We start from the raw sequence: 19161 nt of genomic DNA, 5'->3' as shown, positions 1-19161 counted from the left end.
TGATCTCACTATATACGTGAATCTTGAGTCAGAACTCTAAAACCTGTGAAAAATTTTATAATTCTGGGGATAAACTTGGCTCATATTCCCTTCAGTTTAAAAGGTTTAGGGGTATTCTAATATTATTTCTATATCTACTGAAATGCTTCAATATCAGCTGCTTTGCACCTTCCATTTTATGCAACATTTGGAGCCCCACTAGACTTGAACACGAGGCTACGAGTCGAAGCTACAAGTTTGAAGCCAACCAAGCAGAGCACTTTGCCCATGCCCCAAACCAGTAATGGGAAACCTGGGCTAATATGAGTGGACTGCATGAGTCACCCACTTTCCACCTCAGTGGTGCAGGATTGAAATCAGATTTGATTTCTAACTATGACCCCATAAATAAGGTTAAATACATTTAATACACACCAAATATTTCATAATAAGTCGTAGAAAATGCTTGATTATTTATATATTAATGCAACTATCAACCTCAAATGGAAAAAATACAAAATAAATATTTACACTTTAGATGCAGAGGGATTTACTGCTGTCAGTCAACATTATGTGCAATTATTCACATGCACCTCATTTACCCTTACTTTACATATATGCATCACTTCAGTCATGGTAGGAAAAAAAATACACGGATGGAGATTGGAGGAATGTGGCAATGGTGCACAAAATGTCTTGTGGGCTGCACTAGGACCACGTGTGCCCCCCACCCAGGCCACAGATTGTCCACTGCTGCCTCAAAATGTTGCTACCAACTGCCAAGTTTTATGGCTGCAGTAGAATGCACCCTTGGTTTCTGTTTTATTGTTTTTGGGTCCCAGACCAAAATGCACTTTCTCCTGGCAAAGGATGTAATGTCCTCTTCCAATTTGTATGGGGCTCTTCCCTGCTTCTTGACAGTGACAGGATACCTGCTAATATGTCCAGCATCTCTGAGTGCATCCTCATCAGTATCCTTCTGTATGCTACTCTACCAAAGTTCTCATGCAAGTCTCCTGAGTAGAACTCTTCTACAATCTTGATCTCTAGTGAGCTGGTGAACAAACGAGTCTTCATTTTTGGCCTGGTTGCAGACCACTTGTGTCCAGTAATTCATCACATAAGGACCTCAACCTGAAAGTAACCTCCGAGGTATATGCAGTGCCAGTGTCTAAGCTAATGGTTATGAACATCTGATCAAGTAACAGAACTGTTTCATCAACACTATGCTTGTACTCCCTCCTTTTGAAGTTGCAGTGACTGAGCAAGTGGCAGTTCTTGGGTGTCTGAAAGCAGAAAGTCAGAAGAGGAAGTCTTGGACGATGGAAGGAGGGTTGGTAGAAGGCAAGAGATTTAAAAAAGCTGTAACTTGCTCATCATGCTAGTAAGCAGCCTTAAAAGATCAAATGGCACATAAGGCAAGAACACATCATCCTCAATGTTCCAAGAAATGCTGGATGCTATTGGCTCTGTCATAGCATCTGCAAAGCTCCGACAGACTGAAAGATTTCTGCTTCATAGAGCCCATGAGATGCAGATGTCCTTGCTTCCTTCTAATATGAGCCATCCCGCCCTGCAAGAGAGGGAAGAATGATGGCATTTAATTTTGCTGATGTACCTGCCACAGACTGAACAGCTGGAAACATGTGGAGGCAATGAGAGACGGAGGGTAGGCTGACAGAATTGATAGGTTAGAGAGGTTCAGGTGATATATTTAGATGCTAGGCATGTGTACCAAGGACTGCTGATGTGTTTGCTGGAGGATTGTTCACCGAGCAGTGAGAAAGGGACTGGTGACTGGTTTTGAGATGTCAAATGAAGATATATTCATTAACATTGATCACCACATAGGGTCCCAGGACTCCATGTGGCACTGTTGCCAGTATCTCAGTCAGAAGCTGGGAATTGACCCCCCTGCCATCTTCTCCAAATTCTTTCTGAATGTTGTCCTTAAAGGTTTCCTGGTTTTCCGTGGAATCATGGCATCTCTCCTCCAGTCCACCTCTAACACTAAGGCATCCATATACCACATCCATGACCCTGGAGTCCTCTGTTTTCTGGTGTCACATTATCTTCATTTGGAATTGTAGCAACAATATTCATCACTAATCCCCTGAAATTCAGTGCAGCTTTTAAGGACAGACTGTGATGTTGGTATCATGTTGGAGTCATTAAAACCACAATGTTGCTTGATTCCTACTTGAGTGCAGAAGTGCCAGCAGTTGGAGGTACTCAACCCAATGGTACTTTGATGGAAATGAGGTGACAGTATTTAATCTGCATGCTGCCCATTTCTGCTGGAACTGGCACAGGCAAGTGGACATGTTGGACCTTGCAGCTGGGAAATAAGACAAATCAAGTTTTAGCCCAGCATCTCCACTGATTTCTGAACTTGATCTTCACTCTTCTATCTGCTTTCTATGGCAGCTATACTCTCCACACGAATGCCCTTATTCCAGTATCTGATTTGTTCCTGTATTCTGTTTTCAGCTCCTCCGCCAAAAATCTTTTCATTACACTAAGTTAGTTTTGATCAGTCCCTTAAACTTCTTATATTTCCATTGTGCTCTGTATTCAGTCCAACCACTGTTCAATGGTCTATGTTTTGTTTTTTTTCTTCCCTGTCAACACATTGGGTTAGACTAATCCACAAGCTCCTACTGCAATTGACATTCTTACGTGCTCTTCATCATAATACAGCTGTTCCATGGGCTAGTTTCTTCATCTGCATTGATATTGTGAATCTCCTGGTTTCATGCCCCAACCCTCTTGCTCCTTGTTCCTCTGGTGGTGTACCAGATCTGCTGGTACACACCTCTAGACCTTTGCATAAAACTCTGCCAGCTAATTTTAGTCTCTGTCTGTTCTTAGAACATAGAACATAGAAAAACTACAGCACAAACAGGCCCTTCGGCCCACAAGTTGCGCCGATCATATCTCTACCTACTAGGCTTACCTATAACCCTCAATCCTACTAAGTTCCATGTACAACTTGGCCCCAACTAGCTAGCCTCCAGCAATGCGCCCACTGATAAGTGCCCTTCAATCAGTTCCTGGATTTCCTTCCTCTCTGCAACTATCATTGAACCTGGGCATTGGTTTGTTGATGCTTGAAATTGACACAAAGATCATAGCCTTTAACTTTAGAAGCTTTAATATTGTTTACAAACAGGACAATACATTCCAAATCTTTGCTTATGTAACTGACATACTGAGTCCACTAGCATGCATACTCTGGCTACTGCACTGGATGTAGCACATTCCTTCTATTCTTCCTGTTCTGTTCTTCCATTGAATCTTTCTCTCTCATCTCCCTTTCTTTCTGTTAGCCAGTCATGTAGCGGAAGGGATTGAACAATCACTACAGACTTCTTTGAGAAGCCTCTTTACATATGCTTGTAGAATTCATGTCCAGGTTTATTAATTGAGACAAAACTTATGTCAAATTTAAGATTATATTGAATAGATTAATAAAGGAAAAGGGGGTGAACATATATGGGAACAGAGTAAATGTGATTAGAATTATTCACACATGTGCAGAGTTAAATGCCAACAAACTGCATTTTGACTAACAGTCAGCACTTGCAAACTTGTCTCTCTATCAGTGTTTGTTGACAAAAATGAGGGCTCTTTGTACTGTCCAACTAGTTGCAAGGTCAACATAAAACACAATTCTCACACCAAAGCTTGACTTTCTTGTAACGAAATGGCATCCAATGCTGTGTAAGTGCTTCAAAATTTCAGTTGGAAATATAGTGCAGAGACACCATTGTAGAGGTCTCTTGTTACCAGGTACATCTTCCAGTATATCAAAAAATTGCATGCAATTCTCCTCAACACATGCACACGACAAAGCTTGTATCCATGAGTGATCACTTGGGTCCATTCTAGCTGATAACGAAATGGTGATGAAAAAGTGGTGTCCAAATATTTCAAATCTTCAGGTATAGCTATGATGTGAAATATTTAAAGAAGAGCGAAGTATTAAAAGGCTGAAGCAGAAACTGATACAAAAGTAACAGGAAACAAAAATTGTGCCCATTTTCTACCTGCCTCCACTGGTAATTTACTAATGGTGTACTAATACTAGTGTTGTTGAAGGACATCCTTTTCATATTGGATACCTGATGAGCAGGTTTGTACTGCTTAGGATTCTTCAGTGGCTATTAACCAAACTTTTCTGTTGAAAATACTATGAAGCTACACAGAACAAAAGCGCTTTCCCAGAGCAACAGGAGTCAAATCTCTCCATCCTCTTGTCCTCCTGCCCTTTTAACTGTTCCAACTGCAATCCATTTCATGAATATTTTCCCAACAGCCTCTGTAAATGGCCTAAAATTGCTTTTTTTTCCATGGGTCAAATTGTCCATGGGGGCACAGTGATTCAGTGGTTAGCACTGCAGCCTCACAACGCCAGGGGCCCGAATTCGATTCCTGGCTAGGGTACTGACTGTGTGAAGTTTGCACGTTCTCCCCATGTCTGCGTGGGTTTCCTCCCGGTGATCCAGTTTCCTCCCACAGTCTGAAAGATGTGCTGATTAGGTGCATTTACCCGAACAGGTGCCAGAGTGTGGCGACAAGGGGAATTTCACAGTAACTTCATTGCAGTGTTAATGTAAGCCTTACTTGTGAGTCATAAATAAATTTTATTTTTGTCTATGGAGGTACAATCAGCATCAGCAGCTAGCTGGTAGAAGCCCAAGAACAGATTTCTATTACTTCTCATGCTTTATGCTACAGGCCTCTGTAGTGCCTCATCTGGGTCCAGGTGTGAGAATGGCCCAGACTAATTTCGACCCCAATTAACCTATAAATCTGAAATGCAGTGATGTAAAGAAAAGGTTAATGAGTGTAACAGCAGAATTCTACTGCTGACGTGAAGTGATTTAATCTTTTCTGTGTTAAGTTGTGTACTATGATTCTTAAATTGTCTTAAATCTTAAAATAACTAATTAATAATGTCATTCTACAACTTATTCTAAGGTAGTGACCACTGCTTTTCTGAACTGAGAACTGATAATGACAGGCAGACTGTTTTAATATGCTTGTGGGAGGCATATCCTGATAAAGAATGTGTCTTAATGGCATCTATTAATTGAAGAGAGGCCAATTCACACTCATTTACAAACCTGACAGAACTGTAATCACTGGTATCTGTTTTCAAGAATACCTTAGGCCTACAACAGAAGAAAAGGATGAAGCTATGTAAAATGGGAGGACAAGATTGTGAAGTTAGTAAGGAAGAATGCAAAATCAAACACAAACTTGTAGTTATAAAGTCTTTACAGCACACCAAATCTGTGTGAGTTCTAACTTCTGTGGGAAAGAAGTTCTTGATGAAAGGTCGATTTGAAACATTAGCTCCATTTTTCTCTCCCCAGATACAGCCAGAGCTGCTGAGTATTTTCACCATTCTCTGCTCTTATTTCAGATTCTCAGCACTGCAATGATTTGCTTTTGTACAAGTTTATGATCGACAATGAATCAGGATAGAAATATGCAATAAACTAGTAAACTGATAAAGTTTGCAAGAAGGGGAGGGACAATATCGGGTGTCTTGATGGTGCCACTATGCCCATTTTCTACCTGCCTCCACTGGCAACTTACTAGTGGTATGTCAGGCAGCAGAGAGCTCTGCCTGCCCTTAGGCCAACTAAGATCCTTAAGTGGCATCTTCTCACTGCCAACGCTAAATGGGAAGTGTCAATAACAGATGGTCACCTGGCAGTTTATGTGCAGGTTCAGGGGGCCGTCAAGTTACATCACTCTGAGCCCAGAGATGCTACCCGCATCGCCTTTGCAAAGTCAATATCCCACCAGTCTTGCAGGGGCCTACCAACCTGGTGTGAGCAAAACCCTAGACTCCATGACTCTTTGATTTTGGAGACTGCCTGTTGTCTCAAATGTAGTCATGATCCTCAACCACCTCATACATCAGCTCTACAGCAAACGCTGCACCCTGGAAACCAAGATAGAATTCATATTCTCAACTTGCACTCAGGACGCAGGCCAGCTGCAAAACTCTGCCAAGCAGATGAGACAAAGAAACTACACCATCTACATGCAACCAAGAACAGGAAACTTGAGAAACTCGGCATCACCACCAGCAACAACAAGCCTCCCCTGGCACCACAGTAGATAACAGTACCACTGCAGGGAAATCTATTGTCAACTTGTTGGACTACACACTTCAACCAGATGAAGTCGAAGTTCTCAGCCGAGGGCTCAATTTCTGCCCCACCACCAAAATGGACACCATCAGTCTCACACTGGACACAGAGGAATTCACCAGACGAATGAGGCTGCGGGAGTTCTTCTACAAATCCCAAGAGGCCAACAGCAAACATAATCAGACAGCCAATGAACCTGAACAGCTGGCAGAGAGATCTGCACTGCAGCAACCGAAGAGGAAAGAGTCCAATTGTACTCCTCTGGAAGGCTGCCACCCTCGACTGGACATGTATGCCCAAGCCATCAGGAAGTGCGTCAACACCAGATTCATCAACCGCACTCACAAAACAGCCTCGAACATCACCCAAGCACAATGCAACGCCATCCACGCTCTCAAGACCAACCACAACATTGTCATCAAACCAGCAGACAAAAGAGGGGCCATCGACATACTGAACAGAATAGAATTACTGCAAAACTGAACAATGAGGAACACTACAGATAGTTACCCACAGATCCGACCAAAGAACACACCCGTCAACTCAACACTCTGACGAAGACCTTTGATCCAGACCTTCAGAGCACCCTCCATGCTCTCATTGCACATACTTCCTGTGTTGGAGATCTCTACTGCCTCCCAAAGATACACAAGGCAAACACACCCGACCATCCCATCATATCGGGCAATGGGACCCTGTGCGGGAACCTCTCCAGCTATGTCGAGGGCATACTGAAACCCACTGTATAAAGAACCCTCAGCTTTTGTCACGACATTATGGACTTCCTACAGAAACTCAGCACACATGCAGCAGTTGAACCAGGGGCACTCTCGTCACAATGGATGTCTCGGCACTCTATACCAGCATCCCCCACGACAATGGCATTGCTGCAACTGCCTCAGTACTCAACTGCCAGTTTCCAGATGCAATTTTACAACTCATCTGCTTCATCCTGGACCACAATGTCTTCACCTTCAACAATCAGTTCTTCATCCAGACACATGGAACAGCCATGGGGACCAAATTTGCATCTCAATATGCCAACATCTTCATGCACAGGCTTGAATAAGACTTCTTCACTGCTCAGGACCTTCAACCGATGCTATACACTAGATAGATCAATGACATTTTCTTCCTTTGGACTCATGGTGAACAATCACTGAAACAACTATATGATGGCATCAACAAGTTCCATCCCACCATCAGATTCGCCATGGACTATTGTCCGGAATCGATTGCATTCTTGGACACATGCACCTCCACCAAGGACGGTAACCTCAGCACCTCACTGTACTGCAAGCCCACACATAACCTCACGATGCTCCACTTCTCCAGCTTCCACCGTAAGCATGTTAAAGAATCTTGCCTTCAAACAACCGCACAACCTCAAACAGACCATTGTCCGGATCATCGACATGGATGACATCATTCACATGAGAACACCATCCACCAGGTACACGGCACGTACTCTTGCAACTTGGCCAACGTTGTCTACCTAATATGCTGCAGGAAAGTATGTCCTGAAGCACGGTACATTGGGGAGACCATGCAGATGCTACGACAACGGAGGAGTGAACACTGCTCGACAATCACCAGGCAAGACTGTTCCTTTTTGCTGGTGAACGCTTCAGCGGCCATGTGCATTTGGCCTCTGATCTTTGGGTAAGCGTTCTCCAAGGCAGCCTTCACGACACATGGCAGCGCAAAGTTACTGAGCAGAGACTGATAGCCAAGTTCCGCACACATGAGGACGGCCTCAACCGGGATCTTGGGTTCATGTCACACTATCTGTAACCCCCATGGCTTGCCTGAACTTGTAACATCTCCCTTACTGTCTTGTCTGGAAACAATACACATCTCTTTAACCTATGCTTAGTGCTATCTCCACTCACATTATCTGCACCTTTAAGACTTGAATAGCAGATTAGTTGTAAAGACTCATATTCTAATCAGTATTCTGTAAACTGTGTGTGCCTTTATATGCCCTGATCAGAACTTTCTACTCACCTGACGAAGGAACAGCGTTCTGAAAGCTTTTGGGTTTACTATCAAATAAAATTGTTGGACTTTAACCTGGTGTTGTGAGACTTCTTACTGTGTCTCAAATGTAGTCACTACTCTGGATGGAGTTGCTGGGGCACTGCTCTGGAGCTAATGGCACTAAACAGCTGCCAACTATTTATTTTGTAGGCAGTTACAGAGATGGAACTTCCTCCCAGATGGGGGCGAAAGTCTAATGCCACTGCCACTACACAAAGTTCTGACCATTGTTACCTACGGTATATTGTAAGAATTCTATAATACATTGAGACCAAGAAAACGAAATGATTTAGCAGGTTGACTCATCAGAGGAATTGTCAGATGCAGTAGGAAAATTAACAGTGAGAAAGACATATGAAGCCTGATGCGTAGATGAAATAATAGAATACAAATAAGTCAACTGTGTAAGTGTTGGCAGGTCTGCTATGTTTACAGCTTTCATGTATGGTGGTTGCAAATGTAAACCGAACTCTTGTTTATCGAACGAATTGTCTAAGGACTACATTGTGAAGATACCCTAGAAGAAATTTGTATTTTTCCACCTTGCACATAGGTTCAAAAAGCATAATTTAGTCAGATCTTAAGAAATTCTTCTTTACACAGAGTAATCAAAAGATTAAATATATATGTGTATGAAGTAATGGAGCCAAAGCACTTAAATTATTCAAAGAACAGCCAGAAATTATGATGGTGGATTAATAGACTTTTTGATGAATGCATCAGCTACAATAGGCTAAATAACATTTTTCTTGCCCAAATCTATTTTGTGATTGTTCCTTTTTCTCACAAACTCCATTTTTCCCATTTCCATGTTAAGACCCCAGTTGATATTAGTATTGGACAGCAAGATCCCAGAATGGACAGCTATCTCAATAGACAATAACGTTTTACTTTTATGACAAAACATGGAGAAACAGAGTAACATAACTGCCAAATAACATCTACATTAAAAAAATGAAACATGAGAAGTTTAAATATAATATGACACTCCTTCATTCCCACCTATCTATACAAATGTACAAAGATTTTAAAGATAACACAGGTTATAAAATATATTTTATGCCATAATGGTCTCAATATACACACAGTCTCTTCAAGCCCACAGGCTGACTGTGGTCAGACACAGTCCACTCTGAAACCAACTGGCAGATACCCATTCAATCAATCTTTTATAGATTTCTCCTCAAATACCTGCAGCAGGTGCTTGTTAAACGAGTGTTTCCAAATTCCACTCTCAAAAAAAACACGCTTTAAAATCTTCTTTTAACCAATGCTTTCCATCAGCTGTTTTCATCAAGGATCTGCCACCAGGTGTTCCAAAACAGAGTCATATTTCTCCACTACTAATCTCAGTTCTCTTGACAAGTACTGCCTGGCTGATGAGTTTGCTTTAGATTTCCAATATCTGTAATTTTTTGCTTCTTGTTTCTTTACCCATAGTTAAATTTATTGAAAATATCAGCAGCTTTTCCTGCTCTGATATTAATGCCACAGTATTGTTTTATATTATTATTATTGCCCCACATTAGGAAATCGTAAGGTATCTTTTGATTTACACATTTTGGTACCTTTTAGTTATTATTTATACCTTACTTCAGACAAAAATGATTGGGTTTGTTGAACTGATTTTCATAAAATAATACATGCATTTGAACCTTTGACCATAAAAATCAGCTTTGATTTAACCCATTTTGGACTCCTTCAGATACCATTAGACTCAGAGAAATTTTAATTATTCTGGATATTTCATGTTAATAGACATGATTATCTGAGAAGACTTTCCTTCCATATTAGTGTTCTTCACTTGGTTATGGATGATACTTACAGTTCTATTGCCTTATTCCACATGATGACATATCCTGACAGAACAAAAGATTCAATGTTCACAACATATGTATTTCCTCGCTCTGTGCCCACGTACAACCATTTACTCTGGAAAGGGAGATGGCAGCAGGTAATCCTGGTTTAAAAGAAACATGAGTTATAACTTTCAATATTTTCCCAAAACAAACACTAAAATTCATGTAGGCAATAAGAAGAAAATATTTCGTGGTGAGAGGCTAATATTACTTCAATCATGAAAAGATTAGGAAATTCAGTTGCAATATTTCCATTCATTTACAAAAAGCCAGAGGATTCTCCGTGATGATGCACACAGAATCAAGGGTAAATGAAATGTCAAGGTCAAGGAACATTAAATAGTTAAATACCTTCAGATTGAATAAAGGAGGGAGTGTAGGAAAGGGAAGGATAAGGGCAGAAAGAATGAGTGTGAAAGTGTGATGAAAAGGATGAAGTGCAATAAGGAATGGGAAGGCAGAAGAGAAAGAAGAGAAAGTGAAAGAAGAGTAAAATGAAAAGAGAACAGGAAGAGAGGAAGAGAAGGGGGAAGAGAAAGGATGGCATTAGAGGGAAGAGGATAGAAGGACAGCAGAGAAAATGAAGAGAGGAAGAGTGTGCAGGGAAAATGACTAGGATGATGGAAGAAGGAAAAAGAAGGACAGGGAAGTTAGTTACAATCAACAAAGAGCGCTGGCGAAAGGAGAACAACATGCGTTTTGGTGAGGATGCTGAGTTTCAGGAATCAACGAGGTACTTGTGAGTAGAGGATCACAGTTTAGATGGTTCAACGACTACAACTGCACTATCAAAATCACAATTGTTTAAACATAGGCCCTCCACATACCTCTAAATTTTTGCAGCTATGACATTTAATCAAAACCTCACCTCCACTTTTGATGTCCTTGTTCCTTTTAAAAGCATTACTCTCTCTTGCTATGGCAGTTAGCTTGGTACAGCCCTTATCTTCATTCCCTTAACTCCAATGGGTGCAGATGTGAATGGATAGTGGGCAGCTGGTTTAGCCATTCACCACCAAATCTGGCTGGATCACATAAAGCATTATTGGGACCTTCTACTATTTACAAAAACTGCTTTCAATTCTAGGATCATCCTGGAATACAAATGTTACTCAGCTTCTTTGCTCTACTGTAGTGTTATCCCAAACTGGATTTCATGGAAACCAGGGATTCCATGGATAGAGACCAGGGATAGGTCTGGCTGTAGTAATTCGAAAAATGGTTGACTTTCCAACTCAACCAATCGGAGGTGGTTTACAAAATGCGCTGGCTACTTATAGATGAACTAGTCACTCAATCAGCAGCCAATGCACTGAGAAGCTAGCCAGTGACTGGATTAACTAAAAGTACAAACAAAGTCAATGTAAAATGTCCCAGAAAAAGGGCAAGAGGGAAGGCAACCAGATGGCTCAGTGGGGTATGGAACGAGGTATGCAATGGCAATGGAAAGTTGGAGGAGAGGCGGCCACGCAGCAAGGGAGAGAAAGTGTGAGTGTATATGAGTGTTCGTGAAAGAGAAAGAGAGAGAGGTGACAGTGTGTGTGTGTGTGTGTGTGTGTGTGTGTGTGTGTGTGTGTGTGTGTGTGTGTGTGTGATTAAAATGAAAAAAAACCTCTAAAATATGTGCCCATATTTAATGCCTTTCTGGAAGAAAGTGCAAAACCCAGGGACTGGTGGGAGTGGCACAGGGCCAAGTAGCAAGTTTGAAGGTTACACTTGTTTGAGCATCTACAATCCCTGGCACAACAAAGATGGTACCTCAACTGGGATGGTTCCCAAACAGTGGAACTTCACTGGCTGATAGTTGTTTTGGTGTTCATTCTTGGCCCTGCCTCCCAGCTCAAAATTGGTGGTTCCATTCCCACTGTATTCTGATTGGCCTTTGCAAATTGCTTTCAGCAAGGACAGTCAGTTTGAGTCTCATGTCCACAAAAAGTGAGCCACGTGCTGTGTGGTTGCTCCTAGAAAGAGCGATTTCACTTTGAAATCAAATAATCCTTTAAGTTCTGGAGGTATGTAGTCGCTGAACAGTTAGTGACCCCATTTTTATTTTCTTTGAGGAGAAAGACAGAGCTATTCATAATAGTTAATCTGGGTATCAGGTATATTTCTGCTTTGAGATTGTACTGTAATTTAATTAGACCATCATTTTGCTTTGCTGGACTAATGAAGTGGAAATCGTTGCTTAATTAATTTCTTCTCTTTGCCCATAAGCATGCTTCATCCACTGCCTCAGCACCCAAAGGCTAAGTGTGGAGGATGTCACAAAAGAGGTAAAAGAAATGAAAAATATCTCTGATAAAATGCAAAATCTTAACAAGAAATGACATTTCTTGGAGCTGAGGGTATGTGTAAGTTTATGTAAGTGAAAAAAAGTATTTGTCAGATTTACTGAACTTGTTAATTTAATTGCCTTTTACCAACGAAAGTTTGAAATGAACAGCCACACTCAATGTCCCTGCCAGTTTCTTCAGTAGTTTTTCATGATTACACCCCTCATCATGTTGGTAAGCATGGCTTTTAAAGCAATGGTTTCACCAATAATCCTTCATCAGTTGAGCTCAACTGAGGTAAACAAAAACAAAATAGGTGGCTAACTTGTTGGAGTGTTTTAAAGAGGTAACAGAAAGGACCAAAGAATATAATGCCGTTAATGTGACTTGGGTGTATACGTGCATGGATCATTGAAGGTAGCAGGATAGGTAGAGAGAACAGCAAATAAATCATATAGTATCCAGGGGCTCTATTAATAGGGGCATAGAGCACAAGATCATGGAGGTTTTGCTGAGCTGGTAAAAGACATTAGTTAGACTTCAGCTGGAATATTGTGTATAGCTTGGGCATACACTTTGGGAAGGATGTAAATTCATTGGAGAGAGTGTAACAGAAGTTTACAAGAATGATGCCAGGGACGAGAAACTTCATGGCATCCTTAGTGCAGGAGGCTGCCATTTGGCCCATCAAGAAACTTCAATTATGATGATAGATTGGAGAGATTGAGACTGTTCTCCTTGGAGAGAAGAAGTCTAAGAGGAGATCTCTTAGATGCATTCAAAATCATGAGGGGCTGGACAGAGTAGATAGGAAAACCTGCTCCCACTCATCAAAGAATGGAGAATGAGAAGGTACAGATTTAAAGTGATTTGCAAAAGCAGCAAATGTGTTATGAAAAAGCACTTTTCCACACAGTGAATGGTCTGGAATGCACTCCTGGAAGTGTGGTGGAGACAGGTTCAATCGAGGCAGTCAAGAGGGCATTTGTTGCTTATTTGAATAGAAACAATGTGCAAGGTATGGGGAATAGGCAGAAGTCATACGCTCATTTGGAGAGTCTGTGCAAATATGATAGGCCAAATGGCCTTCTTCTGTGCCATAATAATTTTGTGATTCTAAATATAAGAACATAAGAACATAAGAAATAGGAGCAGGAATAGGCCAACTAGCCCTTCGAGCCTGCCCCGCCATTCAATAAGATCATGGCTGATCTGTCTTGGCTCAGTTCCACATTCCCGCCCTCTCCCCATAACCCTTAATCCCCTCTCTTATCAAAAACCCATCAACCCGCGTCTTAAAAATATTTAGCGAGGTAGCCTCCACCACTTCAACGGGCAGAGAATTCCAGCGATTCACCACCCTTTGAGTGAAGAAGTTCACTCTGTGATAATTGTTCTTTTCAACCAAAAAGCCTACCTGTGATGACTTTATAATTGACTGGTCAGCAACCAGCGTCAGCTGATTCTGTATGCTTTTTCTTCTATTTACCTAATATAGTTGTTCATACATGGTTGAAATTTGGAATAGTGAGATGACAGTTGCAAACATAAGTGGGGACAACTCAATGGAGTTCTAATCCATCACTTTAACCACTTGGCTACAGGTAAGGTGTTGCAACTGGGAGGTTCAACTGACCGCTAATGCAGACCAACTGTCTCTAATCTGCATACACCCCACCTGCGTGTCAATTAGGATCGACTATTTTCAGCTGGCCAATTTGGAATCCCATGCAGACTTACAACTGCACTCCTCTAATTCTGGCCTCTGCAGCATCCTAATTTTGATTACTCCACCACTGATGGAAGGCTGTGCCTTCACCTAAACTCTGGAATTTATTTATCTCTCTACCTCACTTTTCTCCTTACCTTTAAATCTATTTCTTTGGCCAAGCTTTTGGTTATCTGCCCTAATATCTTATTTCATATTTTCTTTATGACATGGATATGAAGCATCTTGCAACAGACTATTAAATTAAAAGCACTATAAATGTAAATTGATGTTGGTGCAGTGGGAGAAGAAAAGGAGAAATGCACTGTTGAAGCGTGAGCTCCAATTCCAAAATTGCCAGTGTGTGAACAGCTGAGGAGGGTTTGATGCAAGCAACTAGATGCTGCTGCAGTGGTGGCCAGAGAATAAGTGTCACAAATATAAGCAGGAGGAGAGCCATTTTACCAGTGTCTCAGAGGGATGGGTTATAATTGTAGGGTTGTTCAATAAGTTTCCGTCAGAATGCATGACAGGTTAGTTCAGTTTGTGGAGATATTTTGCAGTGGAATTTCTTATGCTAAGATAATAAAACAAAGTACTGAAAATACTAGGCAGGTCAGGTAACATCTATGGTGAAAAAAAACAGAATTAATAGGTGAAATTTTACTGACCCCTGGCAGGCAGGTGAAATGCCAGTCAGTCTGTAAGGACAGCTCCCAAATGCAGTCCCTCTTCTGTCAGGAGGATTTCTCAGCAGTGGGAATAGTACTGCCTTAGCTGTCCACTAAATGGAGACATGCAGCCAATTTGAATAATTAATCTCCCAATTAAGAGTGATTTTCCTGCTGTTAGTTGCATGGATGCAGCCTCCACCAGCTTCCCTGTGTGGCCATCAAGGACAGAAATCCATGGTATGTGAGGGTTTTGGTTGGGGTGGGGTTGGAGTTGCTGGCAGCAAATGACAGTTGCTGGAAGGGTTTGTCCTTAGTTCTTTGAGCCCTACTTGCTTGGTCCACAAATATTTATTTAATGCTCAATTTTCTTTTAATGCCTTCACGTGCACTCCTACAATAAGGTCATTCAGGATGTGCATCCCAGCCACAGAGACAAGGAGAAAGTTGCTTCCTCCTCTGAGGCCATAAGGGGACTACCACACACTAGTACATGTGCATAGCGGTCAATACACTGCACGAAGCACTGTGTGGGTCACTAGGGGGGGTGATTTCATCCTGTAACTGTGCACAGATTTTCATGAGCACTATGCAAATATAGGCATATGAAGCCAGGCTTGTAAGCCATCTTTTATTATTGGCAGGACAAGAAAAGAGGTATAAAGTAGTGAAGGAGAGTGAGGGTTTGTTAATGGTGACTTTGAAACTTCTGGACAATATGCATCCTCAATTGGTGGTGAGTATTTACATGTTCCAAGCTGCATCTTCAACTAGTGTTACACTGGGCCCAAATTACATGAAAAGAAATACAAAACTTTATTCATTTGTCATGTTTAAAAATGCAACCAAAAACTGGCTACTGAAAGTCCAATGATCTCAGGACCAACTTTGTTTTGGGGAGATACTACCAGGAGTTACAAGAACAAAATAATTCCTCTCCTGCGGCCCACTGTACAGACCCTAAGTAATCAACTAAAGCAGAGAAGTTCAAACAAACTGACCGCCCAACTTGAACTATCACAGAAGAGTGAGATCAAAACTCATTTTACCAGATGGTGCCAATAACCATCTTGTCTCTCTCTCTCCCAATGAGGAACAATGGAATTATGGCCAAAAGCACTTAAACAGATTGTTCTGCTGGAAATAACCATTAAGAACATAAGAACATAAGAAATAGGAGCAGGAGTAGGCCATCTAGCTCTTCAAGCCTGCCCGCCATTCAATAAGATCATGGCTGATCTGAAGTGGCTCAGTTCCACTTTCCTGCCTTCTCCCCAAAACCCTTAATCCCCTTGCCTACCAAAAACCTATCTACCCGCGTCTTAAATATATTTAGCGAGGCAGCCTCCACCACTTCAACGGGCATAGAATTCCAGAGATTCACCACCCTTTGAGTGAAGAAGTTCCTCCTCAACTCCGTTCTAAACTGCACCCCACCCTTATCTTGAGGCTGTGCCCTCTAGTCCTGCTGTCCTTTCTGAGCGGGAAGAACCTCTCCACCTCTACCCTATCCATCCCTTTCATCATCTTGTACGTCTCAATGAGATCTCCCCTTGTCCTTCTAAACTCTAACAAGTACAAGCCTAGTTTATTCAGCCTCTCCTCATAGCTCAACCCCCTCAACTCCGGTATCAACCTAGTGAACCTACTCTGCACTCATTCCAAGGCCAAAATATCCTTGTGCAAGTGCAGTGACCAAAACTGCACACAGTACTCCAGCTGCGGCCTCACCAGTGCCCTGTACAGTTGCAGCAAGACCTCCCTACTTTTATATTCAATCCCCCTCGCTATGAAAGCCAGCATCCCATTCGCCTTCCTGACCACCTGCAGGCTGGGTTTTTGCGACTCATGCACAAGGACCCCCAGGTCCCTCTGCACCGTAGCATGCTGCAGCTTTTCGCCATGTAAGTAGCAGTCCTTCCTACCATTACTCCTACCAAAGTGGACAACCTCACATTTGCCAACATTATATTCCATCTGCCAGTTCCTCGCCCATTCGCCCAGCCTATGTAGATCCCTCTGCAGACTTTCCACACCCTCTGCACAATTTGCCGTTCCACCAATCTTTGTGTCATCAGCAAATTTTGACACCTTACACTCGGTTCCCTCCTCCAGATCATCTATATAAATGGTAAATAGCTGAGGCCCCAGCACCGATCCCTGAGGCACTCCACTAGTCACCAACCGCCAATCCGAATAGCACCTATTGACACCCACTCTCTGCCTCCTATTTGACAGCCAATCCCCTATCCATGCTAACACCCTACCCTCAACTCCATGCCCCCTAACCTTCTGTAACAACCTCTTGTGCGGCACCTTATCAAACGCCTTGTGAAAATCAAGAAACACCACATCCACCGGTTCCCCTCTATCCACCGCACTAGACACATCCTCATAGAATTCCAATAAATTCGTCAGACACGACTTCCCCTTAACGAAACCGTGCTGCGTCTGCTCTATCAAACAATTTTCCTCAAGGTGCCTCGCTATTTTCTCCTTAATTACGGATTCAAGCATTTTTCCTACAATAGACGTTAAACTAACCGGCCTATAATTCCCTGCCTTTTGCCTGCCACCCTTCTTAAACAAGGGCGTAACATTAGCCGTTTTCCAATCTTCCGGCACTTCCCCGGAATCCAGCGAGGTTTGGAAAATAATCAGCAAGGCATCCTCTATCACCTCCGCCATTTCTTTCAGAATCCTTGGATGCATTCCATCCGGTCCTGGGGACTTGTCCACCATCAGTCCCTCTAGTCTGTCGAGCACCGCCTCTCTAGTAACAATGATGTCATTCAGGCCCTCCACTTCTACCATCTTTCCATCGTTAACACCCGGCAAACTATTCACATCCTCCTCCGTGAAGACCGAAGCAAGAAAGTTATTCAAGGCCTCAGCCATTTCCTCATCCCCCACCACTAAATCCCCCCTCCCATCCTCTAAGGGTCCAACATTCACCCTAGCCAGCCTTCTCCTTTTTATATATTTATAAAAACTCTTACTATCATTAATGGGCCATATCACATGACTCAAGCTTCTGGCCTTTTGGACAAGTTCAACAGTACAACCAATTGATACAGCTGTTCACACCAGCAGGATCTTTCCATCTCAATGCAGTGAACGGAGATTTGGCTGGACGGCAAATTCTCTCATCTCACTGCAGCAGGAGCGTGGCATGAACGGCCAGTAAGATCACACCCTACATCTTTAATCTCACAGGTAGACTGCTGTTTAAAATCCAACTGTTGAACCAAGAAGCAGAGCTCCAGGCAGAACAACAATCTGCTTCTCAAAACTCATATCCCAGCATCACCCACAGAACCAATCCAGTCTCTCTGCACATACTTCACCTTTTGGTATTAGCACCAACTATAAAGCAAACTTCACAATCCCGGTCTTCAACCAGCTAAACTCAAATGCCTTTGTGAAATAATTCCTCATTTGACTCTGATTCTGGAAATCACGTGAACTAATATTCATTTCTATTCCGGCTTCTATAGCAAGGCGAGCAGCCACCTTTTCAAGCAATATCCCTTGTCCCCTGGAAGCCGTTATGGAATTTGGGGATTGAATGAAATGCTGGGGAAGTCTAGACTGGCTAAGGATATAAAAGTCATGGCAGCTGCCAGGAAAGTGAGCACTCAAATGGAGGAAGCTCTTATTTACTACATCACCCAGTTTGGTATTGATAGCAGGTTTCAAAATTGTGCTATTCTGCTTTTAGATAGCACTCATTTTTATTTTGCTATTAATATCTAAGGTGGGATTTTCTGGCGGCGCTCACCGCAAACTGCAAAACCAGAAGATCCCACCTGAGATCAACAGATGTTTGTATGGTCTGCCCCCACCACCTACAATGCCCATGGTGGATGGGATAGGAAACACACACACACACACACACACACACACACACACACACACACACACACAATCTGACCATAAATATTGAATAATTATTTTGTCTCCATTTTTGCCAGGGAAACTAATAAAGTAGACATGACATTACAGGAAAGTATCAAAAAGCACACTTAAGACAATTAGGAGATAGATAATTGATAAACTAGGTAAAACCCAAAGGGACATAGGAATACAGAGCGACAAATCTTTAACAACATTATAGATTAACAAAAACGTAAAAAATACAAAGCTTTGAGTTCATTTCTAAAGGCAGAGGTGTAAACTTATGAAGAATTTTGCCTTAACCGCACTTAAGAGTATGATGCACAGTTCTGGCTGGCCTATAACAAAATTGATATAAAAGCATAGGAAGAAATAGTGTCCAGTCAGGAAAGATTAAACAACCTGTGTTTTTTCTCTGGAAGAGAAAAGGCACAGAGTGGCTTGATAGATGTTCCTTCAATTATGAAAGGGTTCATGAAGATAGAAGTTGAAATGGTGCTTCCATTTGGAGTCCAAAAATATATGACAATCACTAAAATGTCCAATTAACTTACAGAGCTCCAA

At 42.1% G+C, this 19161-nt stretch overlaps 1 protein-coding gene across 9 annotated transcripts in view; it reads right to left on the bottom strand.

Moving 5' to 3' along the window:
• stxbp5l (syntaxin binding protein 5L) overlaps positions 1-19161 on the bottom strand; it is a 454881-nt gene that overhangs the window by 273369 nt on the left and 162351 nt on the right. For 8 of the 9 annotated variants that reach the window (XM_080203426.1, XM_080203432.1, XM_080203427.1 and 5 more), the window contains exon 5: positions 10015-10149. The exons of the other annotated variant lie outside the window; for it this stretch is intronic. In XM_080203426.1, the coding sequence (XP_080059552.1) occupies positions 10015-10149 (135 nt within the window). The remainder of the gene's footprint in view (positions 1-10014; positions 10150-19161) is intronic. 9 annotated transcript variants of the gene reach the window in all.

This window comes from Carcharhinus amblyrhynchos, chromosome 15, assembly GCF_965287045.1.
Source record: "Carcharhinus amblyrhynchos chromosome 15, sCarAmb.v2.hapA, whole genome shotgun sequence".
NCBI classification, from domain to species: domain Eukaryota; kingdom Metazoa; phylum Chordata; class Chondrichthyes; order Carcharhiniformes; family Carcharhinidae; genus Carcharhinus; species Carcharhinus amblyrhynchos.
Note: the sequence above shows the minus strand (reverse complement) of the source record. Positions and strands in the feature narration are given on the sequence as shown.